Source organism: Theropithecus gelada, chromosome 1, assembly GCF_003255815.1.
Source record: "Theropithecus gelada isolate Dixy chromosome 1, Tgel_1.0, whole genome shotgun sequence".
Lineage (NCBI taxonomy): Eukaryota > Metazoa > Chordata > Mammalia > Primates > Cercopithecidae > Theropithecus > Theropithecus gelada.
In genome coordinates, this window is record NC_037668.1 from 63,776,120 (window position 1) to 63,795,439 (window position 19,320).

The 19,320-nt window shown below is 54.5% G+C and overlaps 1 protein-coding gene across 2 annotated transcripts in view; it reads right to left on the reverse strand.

The window, feature by feature from the left end:
- Positions 1-969: 969 nt before the first annotated feature.
- The window catches only part of COL8A2 (collagen type VIII alpha 2 chain), a 32,886-nt gene continuing 14,535 nt past the window's right edge, over positions 970-19,320 (reverse strand). The window contains exons 3-4 of one of the 2 annotated variants that reach the window (XM_025363860.1): positions 5,888-5,951; positions 970-5,200 (exon numbers count right to left, since the gene is read on the reverse strand). In XM_025363860.1, the coding sequence (XP_025219645.1) occupies positions 3,282-5,198 (1,917 nt within the window). In that variant the 5' untranslated portion in view covers positions 5,199-5,200; positions 5,888-5,951 and the 3' untranslated portion in view covers positions 970-3,281. Of the gene's footprint in view, positions 5,201-5,748; positions 5,952-19,320 lie in introns of both variants that reach the window. The other variant, XM_025363852.1, reaches the window with a different exon arrangement.

The window sequence follows — 19,320 nt, forward strand, 5'->3', positions numbered from 1 at the left end:
GGCCCTTCTGTCGTCAGACTACCAACCTTTGGGTGAGGAGGGCACCATCACAGGCCCCAGGTGGGTGAGTGCCGAGTGCCTCCTCCTGTGTCTTGGGACCAGTCAAAAGCCTTTCCCTGCAAGGAAGTTTCACACAGCATGTTTTTAGAGATGGGGTCTCACTCTATTGCACAGGCTGGTCTCAAACTCCTGGGCTCAGGCGATCCTCCCACCTTAGCCTCCCAAGTATCTGGGACTGGCATCCATTCTGAAGAAAAGAAAATTGAAAGGGAGAAGATGCCTCCCCTCAAATTCCAGGGACATTCTCTGAGCATCCAGCCTTAGTGGCTAGCCAAGCATGCGGAGTCTGCAGCTGGCCTGCGGTTTCAGCACTGTCGGGCACATCTGTTTCAGTGAAGATGGGGTTCTGACCAGGCTGAGGACTCTTCAAAACATGGATTGCTTCAGGTCCACCACCCAGAGCCCCAGCGCCAGGGACAGATCTTTCATGGCTGAGCGTGGCAGGCTGTGAGCAGGTGCTTTCCGCCCAGGACAGCTCCCCCAACCTGTCTTCGGCACTGGGCCTGGCACTAGCCCGGCCCTTAGGAGCAAAGATTCATGATTTCATTCATAATTTGTATCAGATGTTGAAACTTGGCCCTTGGACTATTGAGCCAGCTGTCATGCTCTACTACCCCTGAGCGCCTGCAAGAATATTCCAGTAAAGATTGAACCATCGCCCCCAGCTCCAGCCACTACCTGCCTTTGGTTTCTTAAAATGCCTCTTGGCATTTGCCTGGTCACGGCCTTGGCAGCTTATGCGCATCAGGCACTTCTGATGTGGTGGTGACAGAAATCCAGGTTAGGGAGCTGGTGAGGAGTGCACGATCCTTAAGAGCAGGCACATGAGCCCCAGAGAGCTTCCTGGACGCCTTACAGAACCCAGAGGCTTGAGATACCTCTGTGTCAGTACCAGTTTCAGCAAAGTGCTGTTTTATACAACAGGTTTTATTGAGGTTGTGTCAATATAGTTAACACGGTTGCTTGTCTTTTCAAAAAGAAGTTCCATTTTCTTTGATTCCCAAGTGCATTTTTCCTGAATCTTCTGTGATACAGGGCACATGATAGGTATATAGAGAGCTAAGCTTCCTATACCAAATTAGAAGTGAAATGACTAGTGGAAAACATTTAAACTTTAATCTTAAAAAAAAAATAGGAATCAGAATATAAAAATGCACAAGGTAATGTCGTTTTCATAGTTAAAATCTGACATTGTTTATCAAAGCTAGTCAGTTAAGTGGACACCTGCAACTCAAATCCCATAAACATTTTAGAAACGCCAACCACCCCTCCTGAAAGGCTTGAGGAATGAAATTCGGCAGAAGCTCAGCTCTGTGAAATAGCTCCCATTTTTTTTCTTGGGACCCTACTTAGTTCCCTGGGCTCCCATTGGGAGCTGATTAATTTCTGCCAATCAGAACCCATCCCTAACACATCAGATGATAGTGGCTTTGACCTAGGGAAGAAGAGGTTGAGCAAAGAACCTCCAACAGGTATGGTTTGAGAGTCCTTAGTTGGTTCTCTTGGGCGTTAGGTAGTAAGAAATCCACCAGGAACCCCAGACAAAACCTTTTCAAGTGTCACTTGGGCAGATTTGGGTTTTCATTTCTCCTTTTGAAGAAGTGAGCAGTCAAACAGCCTGCTTTGTTGGGAGAAATTGTGGGCAGGGGAGGAGGGGCGGCAAGGAGCCTGAGGGAACCCACTGCTCAGCCAGTCAGAAGTCAGCAGCCATCCTTCATTTCAACATGGACCGCCTGGACATGGCCAGACTTGGAGCAGTGCAACAAGATCACAGACCGAAAGACCCCAGGTCACACTTGGTACAGGGAGTGGGGCTGGCCTGGCGAGGGCCGAGCGCGAGGCCCTGAAGTTTCGGGGAAAGTGGCCATCTTTGCACGGGCAGGAATGTCTACCATGCCCAGCGCTAATCTCAGCTTTATCCACTCAGCTTGAACAAGGGACTGAGGGGTTGGGAGGGGCATCCTGCCTGTTTCCTGCAGAGGAGCTCCGATTGGGGAAAATGGCAGAAACGTCCAGAGCCAACTCATTCCAAAGCGACCTGTTGGCACCCTTTCTCTCCAAGCCTTAGCCTCCTGGGCCCTAGTCCTGCTTAGAACAGGAAATTGGAACCGGAGGGTGGAAGGAGAGGAAGCCCCCAAAGATGAACCCACCATATGGTTCTTATCAAGGAAAAGCAAGTGGGAGCTGCCCATCCCCCAGCTCGCACGCACTTGTTGAGAGGGCCAAACGAGGGCTCTGCCTTGGGGACACCTGGCTGGGGTGGCAAAGATCCTCTTAACGATGTTGTATGAGAAAACGAGCCCGGCCCGCAGCAGGTGGAAGGGGAGAAAGGGAGGAGTGCTCATGTTTGGTCGTGGTCGATTCCGCCTCTGCCACCATCTGTGCTAGACACTTCTAGACACTTCACAGAGGGTGATCTTTCTGGCCCGTAGGTGTCCCAGGGGCCTCTGTGCTGCCCTCAAGCTAAACAGCCAAAGCTGGTGGGGGCAGCCCAGGAGAAACGGGGATGGATGTGAAGAGCTGCCTCCTGCCCCAGGTCTGTGCCCCGAGCCCTCACAAACCGCCTTCCCCATGGCTGCCACTGGAGCAGTGAAAGGGGGTTGCCCTTTCCCAGGGCAACAGGCACTGTGCCCGCCACGGACATGTCTGATGCCACAGCATCACCATGGGGGCTGCAGTCCTGGCAGGGCGTCCACACTCATCACCTCAATGGTCCCCTCTTCTCCCTTTCCCTTGGAGGGAAACCCCACAGTCCTTAGTCCACTGTTATATGCTGGAGGTCCCACGGGGAGCTGGAGGAGTCCCAGCCAAGGGCTGTGAGGGAGGCCGTGCCCCATTCCTCCAGCAGGTGCCATCAGGGAGCCAGTGGGAAGGGCCATCTCCCCAGGTGGCGGGGTGGGGAGCTGAGCTCCCTCTCAGCTCGTTCAGGGCCCAGCAGAGGCCAGGACTCACAAGGGGCTGGGCTGTGTACCCCAGGGCCCATGGGGTGCAACCCTGACACTGCACAGACATTTGGGGGAAAGAAACTCAGGCCAGCCCCTTCCAGAAACAATCTCAACCTGCATGCAGGGAGAAAGCAAGTCACTCTCCTCGGGCCAAGGCCACGGCTGCCTCTGTTCAGCTTTTGTTTTTTTTTTTCTTTAAATGGAGGTTCTTTGTAACTGAAAAGGTCGCTCTACCACTAAAGAGGAGGAGGCCAGGGCAGCAGGGCCCCCCGCGGGTTATGTGGGGCAGAGCAAGAATCCTGAAAAGGAGGAGTGGATGTACTCTGTGGAGTAGAGGCCGTTGGCCTGGTCCGACGGCATCTGCACCCAGACCTGGTCGTTGGGCCGCAGCTGGAGCACGGCCCCGCCAGATGCCTGGTCCAGGTAGCCCTTCTTGTATTCATCGTAGGTATAGGTGGCCGGCACGTTGTTCTTGTACAGGGCCACCCACACGTTGGTGCCCTTGACGTGCACATGGTAAGCAAAGTAGTAGACGCCGCCCACAGGGCAGGTGAAGATGCCAGTGGCTGGGTTGTAGCCGCTGTGGCCATTGTAGAGAGTCCGGTCAAATTTCACAGGCATGCCCGAGGCGGGGAAGGGCGAGGTGAGCACTGCAGTGAAGGCCGGTGTGGCATGGGCAGACAGCTCGCCCAGCCCAAATTGTGGCTTGCCCCCCTTGCCCAGCACGGCGCCCTCCACACCGCCATTGGGCAGGTGCAAGCCTGCAATGCCAGTCTCATCGAAGGCCCCAGGGGCACCAGGGGGTCCCGGAGGCCCGGGAGGCCCAGGAGGGCCTGTGATTCCAGGGGAGCCAGGGAGCCCTGGGGGCCCCGTGGGCCCAGCCGTGCCAGGTTCCCCTGCTTTCCCCTCTCCAGGGGGCCCTGGCAGGCCTGGTTCACCCTTCAGGCCTGGCAGACCTTGAGGCCCAATAGGGCCAGCTGGACCCTGGAGTCCTGGGATTCCTGAGGGACCCCTCAGGCCAGGCTGCCCAGGGAGCCCCAAGTCACCTTTCTGCCCCAGGGCTCCTGCCACCCCTGGTCCTCCAGGGCGGCCTGTGAAACCCGGCTCACCCTTGGGCCCAGTTGGTCCAGGGGGTCCATGGGCCCCAGGAAGTCCCCTCTCACCTGGGAGCCCTGGTTTCCCAGCCAGGCCACTAGGCCCCTGGTCACCTCGAATGCCAGGCACTCCTGGGGGTCCTCCAGGCCCTGCCTCACCCTTAGGCCCAGGGGGGCCACGTCTGCCAGGAAGCCCTGCAGACCCAGGAAGTCCAGGGGGACCCCCAAGACCCTGTGGGCCCTGCTCCCCTGGCTCCCCATCCTCCCCTGGCTCACCCCTGTCCCCCAAGAGCCCTGGGACCCCAGCTGGGCCCCTGTCCCCCTTGGGGCCTGGCAGTCCTGGCATCCCATAGCCAGTGGGGCCTATCAGCCCAGGGGGGCCCCGGGTCCCTGGTTCCCCTTTGGCCCCTGATGGGCCCTGTGGCCCTGGCAACCCTGCTGCCCCTGGGACCCCCACACCATCTACTCCAGGGGGTCCTTTTGGGCCCACAGCCCCTGGCTCCCCCCTGGGGCCTGGAACTCCAGGAGGCCCAGACTCACCCTTGTCTCCTGGGGCCCCAGGAAGCCCATCCAAACCGGGTTTGCCTAGGCCAGCTGCACCAGGGAGGCCCGGGGGGCCAGGGGCACCCCCCTGCCCTGGGGCCCCAGGCAGCCCGGGCTGGCCCACTCCATGATCCCCCTTGAGGCCTCGATCACCTGGGGGCCCAGGCTCCCCCTGGGGCCCTGGCTCCCCCTGGAATCCTGGGGGCCCTGGCACCCCCTGGGCACCTGGTTTTCCAGGGATAGTAATGCCTGAGGGGCCCGGGAGGCCAGGGGGTCCTGGGGGCCCCCGGAGGCCCTGGTCCCCTCGTATTCCTGGCTCCCCCCGAAGCCCCGGCTGCCCTGGTGGTCCGACCTTGCCAGGGAGCCCTGGGGGACCAGCCTTGCCCATCCGGGAGAAGCCAGGGGGGCCAGCAGGGCCAGGCTGCCCATGGAGTCCTGGCTTTCCCGTGCCTGGTTTTCCTGGGAAGCCAGGGGGACCAGGGGGACCCCGAGGCCCAGGCTTCCCGGGGGGGCCAGGCTCTCCCTTCAGGTCCATTGGCAGCAGCGGTAGAGGCATTTCTGAAAAAGAAAGAGAAGGGGACAGTCAGGGGCCTGAACTGTGGGGACAGGGGACCCCATCTACCCCTTCCCCATTCCAGTATGAGGTACGCGGGAGAGGAAGAATGGGGCTGCCCCTCCTTGCTCTCATGGAAGACAGGCTTTGGGGGTGGTTGGGGGCGACAGGGTGTCCTCACCAAGGGCTCCTAACACCCAACCTACCCAGGCTGGGCCTCCTCCATGAGCCTGGCTGATTCTCACCTCTCATCCCTGCATGACCTGAAGGTGGAGTGGCCACCAGGTGGCACCAGCAGCCCACCTTAGAGCCGGTGGGAGCAGAGCCCCACCTCCCAACTTCCCAGTTCATCTGCCCCTGGGAAGACCACCTGTGCCAGCCAACTGCACCCGTTTCCAGGCCCTCTGGGGTATTAGGAAAAACAGTGGAGGTGGGAAGATTGGTGAGGAATGAGGGGCTGTGGGGGGCACCTGAGATCTGATGGCTGTCAGGGAGGCAGGGGATTCGGGGGTTGGGAGCGATTTGAGGCACTGTGGGGTGAGGAGGCTCTCACCCAGGTACTGGCCTTTGCCCTCACGGAAGGGCGGTCCCACAGGTCCTTTCTGCATGGGCTGGATGTACTTCACCGGGGCATAGCCTGCTGCCCCGCCGGCCCCGCCACCAGAGGACGTCCGCGGCCCACACCCCAGCACCAGTAGCAGCAGCAGCAGCGAAGACAGGGGTGTCAGAGTCCCCCGCATGGCGTCCGCGGACGTGCTGCAGAGAAGAACAGAGAAAGTCATCAAGCCAGCCCTCGGTGGTTTGGCACCAGACCCGGGGTCACCAAAAGATCAGAATTTAGAGATTACACTCCATAGTCAAAAGACTGAGAAGCAATTCCGAATTTAGATATTATTCACAAGCAATTTCCAAAGTCGTGGGGGTCTCCCTAAGCCACCTCCTAAACTTCTTCAGACCATGCCTGTGGCTGTGCATCTCCCCAACCATCTCCGAGGGCCCAGCCTCCCCAGGACAGCGCCTCCTCAAAACCAGCCAGTCACTCTGCAGCCAGGCGTGCCTTCTAGAGCAGTCTGACCTCCCCTGCTAAAAGCTCTTGGATGTCAACACCCATTTCCATTGCTGGGCCAGCTGTCTGCCAGGCACTAGGCTGAGCTCTTAGGGACATGAACTCACTTAATGCTCAAAACACTTTAACAAAGTATTATTATTGTCATCTCCATTTTCCAGATGATAAAACTAAAGCAAAGGCCTTGAGGAAGCAGAGCTAGGATTTGTCTTAGGTCTGTCTGACTCTACCTTCTGCTGATGCTCTTCTGGACTGCCTGCCACACACCTTTGGGATCAAGTCTATGGTGCTTACTATAGCATTCAAGGCTTTTTTTTTTTTTTCTGAGACATAATTTTGCTCTCCCAGTGCAATGTGCAATGGCACCATCCTGGCTCACTGCAACATCCGCCTCCCAGGTTCAAGTGATTCTCATGCCTTAGCCTCCCAAGTAGCTGGAATTATAGGCGTGTGCCACCACGCCTGGCTTTTTTTTTTTTTTTTTTTTTTTTTTGAGATGGAATCTCACTCTGTCACCCAGACTGGAGTGCAGTGGCGCCATCTCGGCTCACTGCAAGTTCCGCCTCCCAGGTTCACGCCATTCTCCTGCCTCAGCCTCCTGAGTAGCTGGGACTACAGGCGCCCGCCACCACGCCCGTCTCCTTTCTTTTGTATTTTTAGTAGAGACGGGGTTTCACCGTGTTAGCCAGGATGGTCTCCATCTTCTGACCTTGTGATCCACCCGCCTCGGCCTCCCAAACTGCTGGGATTACAGGCGTGAGCCACCGTGCCCGGCCAATTTTTGTATTCTTAATAGAGATGGGGTTTCGCCATGTTGTCCAGGCTGGTCTCGAACTCCTGACCTCAGGTGATCTGGTTGCCTCAGCCTCCCAAAGTGTTAGGGTTACAGGCATGAGCCACCGCGCCCAGCCTGCATTCAAGGCCTTTCTAACCTACTCTGTGCCTGTGTCTCCAACTCTATTGCCTGCTATCCCTTTCTTTACCCCTCACCTCCCCACACCTCCACCCAGTAAACCAGAACTTGAAGTTCCCAGGCACCGGGCACCTTAATAGTTCTGGCCTTTGCGCCTGCTATTTCTCTGCCTGCGATGTTATCTTCCTCCCCTACTCATCTTTTATGGCCCTAGGAAGCTGTCATCCCTTCCTCTATAAAGCCTCGCTTCTTTGTGCCCTGACCTATGCTTGTCACAGCATTTGGCTCAACTCAGAGAACAAAGCTTGGGTGGGGAAGAAGCACAGACTCCGGAACCGGCCAGGCAGTCTTCCCCTTCCCCTTCCCAGCTGCGGGAGCCTGGGCAGGAGGTCTCCTCATCCGTGAAATGAGAGAGGATGTCCACACAATAACCTGTATGTGAATGTGCATAAGAGCCATATTCACAGCAGCCAAAAGTAGAGACAATGCAAATGTCCATGGACAAAGAAAATGTGGTACTGCCATACAATGGAATATTACTCAGCAATGAAAATGAATGAAGTACAGGCTGGGCATGGTGGTGTGCACCTGCAGTAGTCCCAGCTACTCGGGAGGCTGAGGTGGGAGGATTGCTTGAGCCCTGAATTTAAAACCAGCCTAGGCAACATAGCAAGACCCCAGATTTAAAAATATATCTATAAATAGGCTAAGCACAGTAGCTCATGCCTGTAATCCCAGTATGTTAGGAGGCAGAGGCGGGTGAATTGCTTAAGCCCAGGAGTTTGAGACTAGTCTGGGCAACCTGGTGAAACCCCATCTCTACAAAAAACAAACAAAAAATTAGCCAAGTGTGGGCGTGCTGTGGTCCCAGCTACTCAGGGGCTGAAGAGGGAGGATCACTTGAACCCAGGAGGTGGAGATTGCAGTGAGCTGCACTCCAGCCTGGGCGACAGAGTGAGACCTCGTCTCAAAAAATATATATATAAGAGGAAGGAAGTCTTGACACCTGCTACAACACAGATGAGTCTTGAAAACAGTGAAAAGTGAGATATGGAATGCACATGTTGTGTGATTCCATCTCTATGAAATGGCCAGAATAGGCAAATCCATAGAGACAGGAATTGGATCAGTGGCTGCCTAAGGCCGGGGGAGGAGGAGATGGGAAGTGACGACTAATGGGCCCAGGGTTTCTTTTAGGGGAGATGAAAATGTTCAAAAAATCATTGTGGTGATAGTTGCACAGCTCTATGAACACAGTAAAAAAAACACTGCAGTGTACACTGAATGGGCCAATTGTATGATGTGTGAATTGTATCTCTATAAAGCTGGGGTTTTTTTGTTTTGTTTTTTTGTTGTTGTTGTTGTTGTTTTTGAGATGGAGTCTTGTTCTGTCGCCTAGGCTGGAGTGCAGTGGTGCCATCTCTGCTCACTGTAAGCTCTCCCTCCTGGGTTCAAGAGATTCTCCTGCCTCAGCTTCCTGAGTAGCTGGGATTACAGGGGTACAAAGGCCTGCCACCATGCCCAGCTAATTTTTTGTATTTATAGTAGAGATAGAGTTTCACTGTGGTCTCGATCTCCTGACCCTGTGATCCGCCCACCTCGGCCTCCCAAAGTGCTGGGATTACAGGCGTGAGCCACCATGCCCGGCCTGTTGGATCTTTATATACATTTACTTATTGATTCCTCACAATAACCCTATGAGGTATGTGCCTTCACTCTTGCCATTTTACAGATGAGGGAACAAAAGGTTGTATGCAGGTGGGGTGCAGTGGCTAATGCCTGTAATCCCAGGCAGTGTCTTGGACAACATAAGACCAAAAAACAGTTGTGTGAGGTAATCAAAGCTACACAGTTACTAAGTGCCAGAGCCAAGGTTTCAACTCCAGTAATCCAGCTCTGGATCTATGCTCTTAAATACACCACACAGCCTCTCACCGAGGCAGTAATTTAAGTCCTCAGAATTGATGTGATTTATTTCAGAATTGTGAGTCAGAAGGGCAAATGATCATCCTCAGGAATACCAGCATCTAGCCCGGTGTGGTGGCTCACACCTGTAATCCCAACACTTTGGGTGGCTGAGGTGGGTGAATCACTTGAGGTCAGGAGTTTGTGACCAGCCTGGTCAACATGGTGGAAACCCAGTCTCTACTAAAAATACAAAAATTAGCCGGGCGTGGTGGCGTGAACCTATAATCCCAGCTACTTGGGAGGCTGAGGCAGGAAAATTGCTTGAACCCAGGAGGCAGAAGCTGCAGTGAGCCGAGATTGTCCCACTGCACTCCAGCCTGGGGGACAGAGTGAGATCCGTCTCAGGAAAAAAAAAAAAAGGGGGCATCTAAAGCCAAGGTGGCAAACAGGTGGCTCAGGGGGTGAATTCTGCTCTCTTTTTCTTTTTTGAGATGGAGTCTCAGTCTTTCGTGCAGTCTAGAGCACAGTGGCGTGATCTCAGTTCACAGCAACCTCCACCTCCCGGGTTCAAATGATTCTCCTGCCTCAGCCTCCGGAGTAGCTGGAATTATAGGCATGTGCCACCACGCCTGGTTAATTTTTGTATTTTTTAGTAGAGACAGGGTCTTACCATGTTGGCCAGGCTGGTCTTGAACTCCTGACCTCTAGTGATCAGCTTGCCTCAGCCTCCCAAAGAGCAGGAATTACAGGCGTGAGCCACTGCACCTGGCCTAAAGCTGTTATTTTATTTCGTTTTTGGATACGCAGTGTCACTCTGTTGCCCAGACTGGAATACAGTTGGCACAATCATGGCTCACTGCAGCCACCGCCTCCCAGGCTCAAGCAATCTTCCCACCTCAGCCTCCCAAGTAGCTGGGACCACAGGCACGTGCCACCATGCCTGGCTAATTTTTTCTATTTTACGTAAAGACAGGGTCTCACTGTGTTGCCCAGGCTGGTCTCAATCCCCTGGGCTCAAGCAGTTCTCCCACTTTGGCCTCCAAAATTTCTGGGATTATAAGCATGAGCCACCATGCCCAGCCAGAAAGTTTTTTTGATTTTGTTTTCTGAGACAGGGTCTTGCTCTGTTGCCCAGGCTGGAGTACAGAGGCAGAATCACAGTTCACTGAATCCTCGACTTCCTGGGCTCAAGCGATCCTCTCATCTCAGCCTCCAGAGGAGCCGGAACTACAGGCATACGCCACCAGGTTCAGCTATAAAAAGAAATTTTTTTGTACAGACGAGGTCTCACTTTGTTGCCCAGGCTGGTCTCAACCTCCCAGGCTCAAGTGCTCCTCCCGCCTCAGCCTCCAGAGTAGCTGGGGCCACAGGCATGTGCCACCATACCTGGCTAATTTTTTCTATTTTTCGTAGAGACAGGGTTTCACCATGTTGTCCAAGCTGGTCTCGAACTCCTGGGCTCAAGCGATCCTCTCACCTCAACCTCCCAAAGTGTTGGGATTACAGGCGTGAGCCACAGCAACACACCTGGTTTTTGTTTGTTTGTTTGTTTGTTTTTGAGATGGAGTCTCGCTCTGTTGCCCAGGCTGGAGTGCAGTGATGTGATCTTGGCTCACTGCAAGCTCTGCCTCCCGGGTTCACGCCATTCTCCTGCCTCAGCCTCCCAAGTAGCTGAGACTACAGGTGCCCACCACCACACCCAACTAACTTTTTGTATTTTTAGTAGAGATGGGGTTTCAACGTGTTAGCCAGGATGGTCCTGATCTCCTGACCTTGTGATCCGCCCGCCTCAGCCTCCCAAAGTGCTGAGATTACAGGTATGGACCACCACACCAGACCCGCATCTGTTTTTTTTTTTTCTTTTCTTTTCTTTTTTTTTTTTGAGACAGAGTTTCGCTGCTGTCACCCAGGCTGGAATGCAATGGCACAATCTCGGCTCACTGCAACCTCTGCCTCCTGGGCTCAAGCTATTCTCCTGCCTCTGCCTCCAGAGTAGCTGGGATTACAGGCGCACACCACCACGCCGGGCTAATTTTTGTACTTTTAGTAGAGAGGGGGTTTCACTGTGTTGGCCAGGCTGGTCTCAAACTCCTGACCTCAGGTAATCCACCCACCTCAGCCTCCCAAAATGCTGGGATTACAGGCGTGAGCCACCACACCCAGGTCCCACCTGTTATTTTTTCAAAGTGGGTTAACCAGGCACTGTGGCTCATGACTGTAATCCCAGCACTTTGGGAGGCTGAGGCAGGCAGATCACCTGAGGTCAGGAGTTCAGGACCAGCCTGGCCAACATGATGAAACTCCATCTCCACTAAAAATACAAAAAATGGCCCGGCAGGGCAGCAGGCACCTGTAATCCCAGTTTCTTGGGAGGCTGCAGCAGGAGAATTGCTTGAACCCGGGAGGCGGAGCTTGAGGTGAACCGAGATTGTGCCATTGTACTCCAACCTGGGTGACAAGAGCAAAACTCCGCCTCAAAAAATAAAAAATAGGCCGGGCACAGTGGCTCATGCCTGTAAATCTCAGCACTTTGGGAGGCTGAGGTGAGTGGATCACCTGAGGTCAGGAGATCGAGACCATCCTGGCCAACATGGTGAACCCTCATCTCTACTAAAAATACAAAAATTAGCTGGACGTGGTGGCATGCACCTGTAGTCCCAGCTACTCAGGAGGCTGAGGCAGAAGAATCGCTTGAACCAGGGAGGTGGAGTTTGCAATGAGCCGAGATCGTGCCACTGCACTCCAGCCTGGTAACAGAATGAGACTCTGCCTCAAAATAAATAAATAAATACATTAATTAATTAATTAAAAATAAAGTGGGTTAAAACCTGCTTCTTGGAACTGCTGTGACAGGTAGAGATTTCACGCCTGGCTCAGAGTGGGCTCCCATTATTCGAAGGCGGTTCCATTTGGTGTTTTTCACACCCGAGGAAAGTCCCACTTCCCCTCCAATTCCTGCTCTGGGTTCCCCTCACCCTCTGCAGGGACCTCTCTGCACCTGTGCCTGGCAACAAGCGGAGTTCGAGGGTGGGTTGTGCGCGTCTGGGGATGTGTGCGGGGAGAAGGCCTCCCTCGGGCCAGGCTGGGTCTGGGCTTGAGGTCCCTGTTCCTCCGAGACCAGGATCACATGGAGCTTTGCGGGAATGAATGCAGGGCTCCAGAGAAGATCCACGGACCTGTCAGCTCTCATGTTCGAATCCCAGTTCTACCACCAACCCACTCTGTAACCTCAGGTGAGTCATTTAACCTTCCTGAGCTTCGGCATCATAGTAATACCTGACACATCTGTCCCTGTGTGCCAAGGAGTGATCCAGGCCTCAAAGGCCACAGCTCACTTTAATCCCCTCAACGAACCCATGAAGATCCTGCAGTTATTACCCCCATTTTACAGAGGAAGGAATGGAAGCTCCAACTATAAGAGTCTAAGTGTCAGCTGAGGCCTCGCCCAGAGCCTCCCCTCAGCATAGGCCGCCCACCTCACCTTGCTCTGATTGATGGCAGAACCCATCAAGGCCATGTTACACAGGCCTGACCCACTGGGGAATGCTGCTGGGGCACCTTGCCAGGCACTGGCCTCATGCTTTACATGGAATCCTCATACAAGCCTGTGAGATATGTTATCCCTGTTTTAGAGATGAGGAAACTGGTCAGGCATGGTGGCTCACACTTGTAATCCTAACACTTTGGGAGGTCTAGGCAGGAAGATCACTTGAGCCCAAGACTTTGAGATCACTCTGGGCACATAGTGAAACCCTGTCTCTACCAAAAAAATTAAAAAGTTAGCCAGACATGGTGGCGCGGGTCTGTAGTCCTGGCTACTCAGGAGGCTGAGGCAGGAAGATCACTTGAGCCCAGGAGGTAGAGGCTGCAGTGAGCCATGTTTGTGCCACTGCACTCCAGCCTGAGCAGCAGCAAGACCCTGTCTCACAAAAAAAAAAAAAAAATAGAGACAGAGAGAGATGAGGAGGCAGGGCGCAGTGGCTCACCTGTAATCCCAGCACGTTGGGAAGCCGAGGCAGGCGGATCACCTGAGGTCAGGAGTTCAAGACCAGCCTGGCCAACATTGTGAAACTCCGTCTCTACTAAAAATACAAAAAATTAGCCAGGCATGGTGGACAGACGCCTGTAGTCCCAGCTACTCGGGAGGCTGAGGCAGGAGAATGGCGTGAACCTGGGAGGCAGAGCTTGCAGTGACCCGAGATCACGCCACTGCACTCCAGCCTGGGCGACAGAGCGAGACTCCATCTCAAACACAAAAAACAAAAAACAAAAACAATATAAGCCAAGCATGGTGGCTGTAATTCCAGCTACTCGGGAGGCTGAGGCTGGAGAATCACTTGAACCCAGGAGGCAGAGGTTGCAGTGAGCTGAGATGGCACCGCTGCACTCCAGCTTGGGTGACAGAGAGAGACTCTGTCTCAAAAAATAAAAAATAAATTACAAAATAAAAAAAAAACAAGAGATGAGGAAACCGCCTGAGGGGGCCACTCGCCAAAAGCATCACAGTGAGAGCCTAAGGTCAGGCAGTCCGAGTCCTGAGTTCCAGCCCCTAACCACCACACCATGCCCACTCTCCTGTGCAGGGGAAGGCCCTCCTGCACTGGCCACCCGAGCTCGGGGGCTTCCCACATGTGCACAGAACCAGAATGATGTTCTTGGCACGTGGGCAGGGGGATGGGGGAGCAGATGGAAGGGGCAGAGTGTGTGGCAGGAAGTTGACGGAGGGGAGGGGCTGCTCTGGCCTGGTTAGCCCATGGTCAAGGTCATGACACCACCACAAGAGGATCCAGAACAACCCTGACCTCTGGGGGTCAGGAGTGATGGAGGGCGCAGCCGGGAGGGTGCTCAGGGCAAAGAGGGCTTCGAGGAGCTCAGGCAGCGGGTCGCCAAAAGAACAACCCCAAGTGCAGCCAGGAGCCCAGGTGGCCCTCCCACAAGCTGCCCACCTTTCCTCCCTCCTTGGTAATGTGGGTCCTCCAGCAAGTGTCCTTGACCCACCCTCTTGGCTCCCTGAATTTGCCGCATCCCAGACCCTTCCATTCTGCACTGTGTTCCTCTCGCTGAGGTCAGGTCTGATGCCAGGACTCCAAAGAGGTGTCGTCATGAGTGAGGAGGGTCCGAGTGAGGACTGCAGCTGGAAGACCAAGTGTCAGGAACCGCCATGAGGCTTTACACGCAACAGTGTCCCTGGGCAGGAGGTGCTAGTCCACAAATGAGGAGACTCAGGGATTTCCGAAGAGGCCCATTAAGAACCTGAGCTCAGCTGGACGCAGTGGCTCACACCTGTAATGCCAGCACTTTTGGGAGGCTGAGATGGGAGGATCACTTGAGTTCAGGAGTTCAAGACCAGCCTGGGCAATGTAGTGAGACCTTATCTCCACTAAAAATTTAAAAAATTACCCAGGCATGGTGGTGCACCTGTAGTCCCAGCGACTTGGAAGGCTGAGGTGGGAGGATCGCTTGAGCCTGGGAGTTGGAGGCTGCAGTGAGCCTTGATTGCACCACTGCACTCCAGCCTGGGTGACAGAGTGAGACCCTGTCTCAAAATAAAAATAAAAATAAAAATAAAAAACCCGAGCTCCTAGCCACTCTGATGTAGTGCCATGGAGGGAGAGCAAGGCAGAGAGCAACAGCAGAGAAAGACGCAAACAGAAGAGTCTCTCTTCCAACTCCAAGCGCCTGTGGGCTTGAGGGGAGGCTCACCCTAGCTCTTAGAGCTGGAACCTGGCATGCACCCATCTGGGTGGGGCTGGGGAGTGCGCACTGGCCCACAGCGGTGAGAAGGGTGTGTGTAGCCTATTCAAGGGACTACAAAAGAAACGATCCCCGCTGGAATGGTGCAACCGGCAGCCCAGGGACGACGGTTTGCCTCCACCTCAGCACCACCAGAGCCACAGGGGCCTGGACACCTCTGACCCCACTGCCCACCTGCCTCCTTTTCACTGCAGTCCATGCCCCCTGACCTCCCCGGCTTCCTGCACACAGGCTGGCCTTCCTGGGGCTCTCTGGCCTCGGTACATTCTGCCCTCTCGACACTTGGGAAACTGGCTGGACGCCTCCCTTGAGGCCTGCCGATACCCAAAGGTCCCCGTCATCGCTCTTGTTTCCTCCCCTAGCTCTCCAACTCTCTTCCCGCCACACTCCCCCACTCTGCCCTGTACAGGGCTTGGCTGGCACACAGAGATGCTCCACAGTGTTTGATGAACTTAATTCACCATCAGATTTAAAGGGCACACCAAAAACACACTCAGTCCTTTCCTCGGCTTTGCACAGATACATGTCACATTCGCCCAGGGAGTCCACTCCTCAGGTCCAAGGGGCTCATCTGGGCTAGAACGGGAAGAGCGAGGAACACTCACATGGCCTCAATCATAGGACCTCAACTAAGAACCATCTGCTCTGGGATTAGAGGTGTGCAGGGGAGGACACTTCATCTGTGTGTTCTTTGCTCTCCCCATGGGGAACAGTGGCCAAGCAGGGCTGTCAGCGGTCAGAGGCAGGGCTCTGAGGCTCAAGCCTGGCTCTGCCTGTGACTGACTGTGTGACCCTGTGACCCTGGGTAAGCCATCACCCTCTCTGGTGACCTCTTGGGAAATGAAGGCAGGAAGAAGGCAGGGCTGGCAGGGGCACGGAGCCCGAGGTGGGACGCACACAGGAGACGCTGATTCAGAGGATGGCGCGGTGGCGGCCTCGGGTAGACGCGGTGTTTGGACAGCTGCAAGTCCTTAACGGGGATTTCCCCCCTTTTCAGCAAATCCCCATAAAACAGCATTTCGTCCAAGTCAGCATTTTGTGGCAGCCTGGGCCTCCTCCCAGGGAGGCCAAGGAGACCGGCTGGGAGTGGGGAGTGCTCCGGGGTCTTTCAGACCAATGGTGGCAGGGTGGCGGTGGTGTGCAGCAAATGGGCCCCAACAGAAATAATTGGCAAGAAGCAGACCCCTTCACTTCAGGCCCCCAGCAATGCCTGAAGAGGTGAAAGGACATCAGCTAGCAGGGACCCTCCCAGCAGTCCTGGTCTCCGAAACAGTCCTGTCCTAGGGGCGACCAGCAGAGGAGGGCTAGGTGGTAGCATGGAATTGAAAGACCTGCCCACTCTCCCATCCCAGTTCACAGGTGAGTGATCAGAGGTCTCAATAAAAAGGGGGGCCTGAGAGTTGCTGCCTCGGGACCCCAGGCACCCGCTAGATTCCCAGCGGACCGGCAGACCCCCACAGTGTGGGTGGACGAAACGCAGCCCTGAGCAGGCCCCTGCTGCTCCAAGCCCCCCACCCACCCCAGACGGAGCAGCTGCAGCTGAGGGAGCAGTGGGGGCACTCAGGCAGCCCCAGGGCCTGGCCAAACCACAGGTATGTTATGAGACGCTTCCTGTTGTGGAGACATTGCTACGGGATCCGGCTGCCCTGCTTGCTCACCCGCCCCGCGCTGCTGTCTCCCTGCTCCCCAGCCTTGCTCTCTGCACTCTTGCTGGGTCTCTACCCCTGACTCCTCTCTCCCCTCCTCCTTCTGGCTCTGTCTCTGTCATCACAACAGGTGAGCGGCACTTCTGGCTCAGGCCCTCCCTATCAGGGACCCAGCCCTGAGACCTCTAAGGCCCTCCTAGGTCCAGGCAGCCCCTGGACTCCCATTTCAGCACAGCTACTTACCAGCTGGGTGATCTTGGATGGGTGACTTAAACCCTCTGAACCTCAGTGTCCTCATCTGCAAAAAGGATTAACTGAGGGGCTGCTCTGCCTATGGAGTAACCACACTTTTTTTTTCTTTTGAGATGGAGTCAGGCTGGAGTGCAGTGGCACGATCTCAGCTCACTGCAACCTCCGCCTTCCAGGTTCAAGTGATTCTCCTGCCTCAGCCTCCCGAATAGCTGGGACTACAGGCGCCCGCCACCACACCCAGCTAATTTTTGAATTTTTAGTAGAGATGGGGTTTCACCATGTTGTCCAGGATGGTCTCGATCTCTTGACCTTGTGATCTGCCCACCTCGGCCTCCCAAAGTGCTGGGATTACAGGTGTGAGCCACCGCGCCAGGCCTTAGAGTAACCACTCTTTTTATTCCTTTACTTTTTTTTTTTTTTTTTTTGTGAGATGGAGTCTCGCTCTGTTGCCCAGACTGGAGTGCAGTGCTGTGATCTCGACTCCCTGCAAGCTCCACCTCCTGGGTTCATGCCATTCTCCTGCCTCAGCCCCTCGAGTAGCTGGGACTATAGGCGCCTGCCACCATGCCCAGCTAATTTCTTTTTGTATTTTTAGTAGAGATGGGGTTTCACCGGGTTAGCCAGGATAGTCTCGATCTCCTGACCTCAAGATCTGCCCGCCTCGGTCTTCCAAAGTGCTGGGATTACAGGCATAAGCCGTCACACCAGGCCTATTCCTTTACTTTCTTAATAAGCTTGTTCTCATTTAAAAGAAGAAAAAAAAGGATTAACTGAGATGATCTAAGCCATCAGCCCCTCCATGTGTGCTGCCCTATCTTGCTACCCTGATGGCCTGGAAGTCCTCTCTTTACTCTAACTTCAATTCATCCTGCTGCAAAGCAACTTCTTTCCTTCATCTCTTCAAAAGCTCAGGTTACTTGCTGCCAAAGGTCAGGATCTTGTAAAATGAACTTTTTTTTTTTTTTTGAGATGGAGTCTCACTCTGTCACCCAGGCTGGAGTACAGCAATGAGATCTTGGCTCACTGGAGCCTCCATCTCCTGAGTTTAAGCATTTCTCCTGCATCAGCCTCCTGAGTAGCTGGGATTACAGCTGGGTGCACCACCATACTCAGCTAATTTTTGTATGTTTAGTAGAGATGGGGTTTCACCATGTTGGTCAGGCTGGTCTTGAACTCCTGACCTCAAGTGATTCGCCTGCCTCAGCCTTCCACAGTGCTGGGATTATAGGCGTGAGCCGCCATGCCTGGCCTGTAAAATAAACTTCTAAAGTCAATTTTCTGGCTTTCTTGACCTTTTCCCGGACCATTCCTGAGATGAAACTGACCAGGGGCCACAAAGCCTGCTCAGGACTAGGACTAAGTTATGGACCTCGGGGAGGAGCAGAGGAACCCTCCTCACCCACTGGGCATGACACCCACCCCAACTGCCCAGCTGGGCAGCTCCAGACTTCTCCAGGGTTCCTGAGCCCCACTACTCTCCCAGCTGGTAGAAACTGGGGAGCCCTTTCCCATCCTCCTTTCCTGAATCTCGGAAGAAAGAGCAAGGCCCAGGTCCTCCCACACCTCTTCCTCAGGGGCCTCTCACTGTGTGCCATTGCCTGCCCTCACCCCCTAGTCTCCAGCCTCTCCATCCACATGTTCACACAGGCCTGACCCCTCCCCAGCCACCTTCATCACTCCCCAGCCCTTCTCAGCCACGCCTCCTGCAAGAACGTTCTCCACCTCAGGCCCCACTCACTCCCCTCCACCTCTCACCTCCGGGTGCTCCACCTTGTCACCCTGCTCTTCTCCTTCTTTGAAAAGCTCCTCCTCAGAGTCTTATCTGCCCACTCTGCAGACCCAGGCTTGCCCAAGGAGCTGGCTCAGGCTTCATCTCTTCTCTCTGGATGTTTCTCCTATAGTGTCCAGCTCCCACCAGCTCCCACAGCGCCAACTCCATCACCGAGGACTCCCACATCTGTCTCCAGCTACTATGATGTCTCCCCTAAGCCTTTTTTTTTTTTTTTTTTTTTTTTTTTGGAAACAGTCTGCTCTGTCGCCCAGGCTGGAGTGCAGTGGTGCAACCACAGCTCACTGCAGCCTCAGACTCTTGGGTTCAAGCCATCCTCTTGTCTCAGCCTCCCAAGTAGCTGGGACTACAGGTGTAAGCTACCACACTGGACTAATTTTTAAGATTTTTAAGAGACAGGGTCTTGCCATGTTGCCCAGGCTGCTCGAGAACTCCTGGGCTCAAGTGATACTCCCACCTCGGCTTCCTGAGTCTCAGACTCTTGTGTTCAACTATCAGCCGAGCATGTCCGCTGGCTGTCCCTCAGAGATCCCACCCAAACTGCTGTCATTATCTTCTCCCTCATTACCTGCTTCTCCCCAACCCAAGTGCCCTGTACCACCAGGTGCCAAGACCAAAAATCTGAGCATCACTTCTGTTGTTGTTTATTTTTGTTTTAAGAGTAAACATCACTTCTGACCCTCCTTCCTTACAGGAAACCCTCTATGCCTTGGTGTACTCTTCTTTTCAGCCAACTCAACCCCTACTCATCACCTTTCTTGAGTGCCCTTGTACAGTAGCCAACCTGCACAACTGTA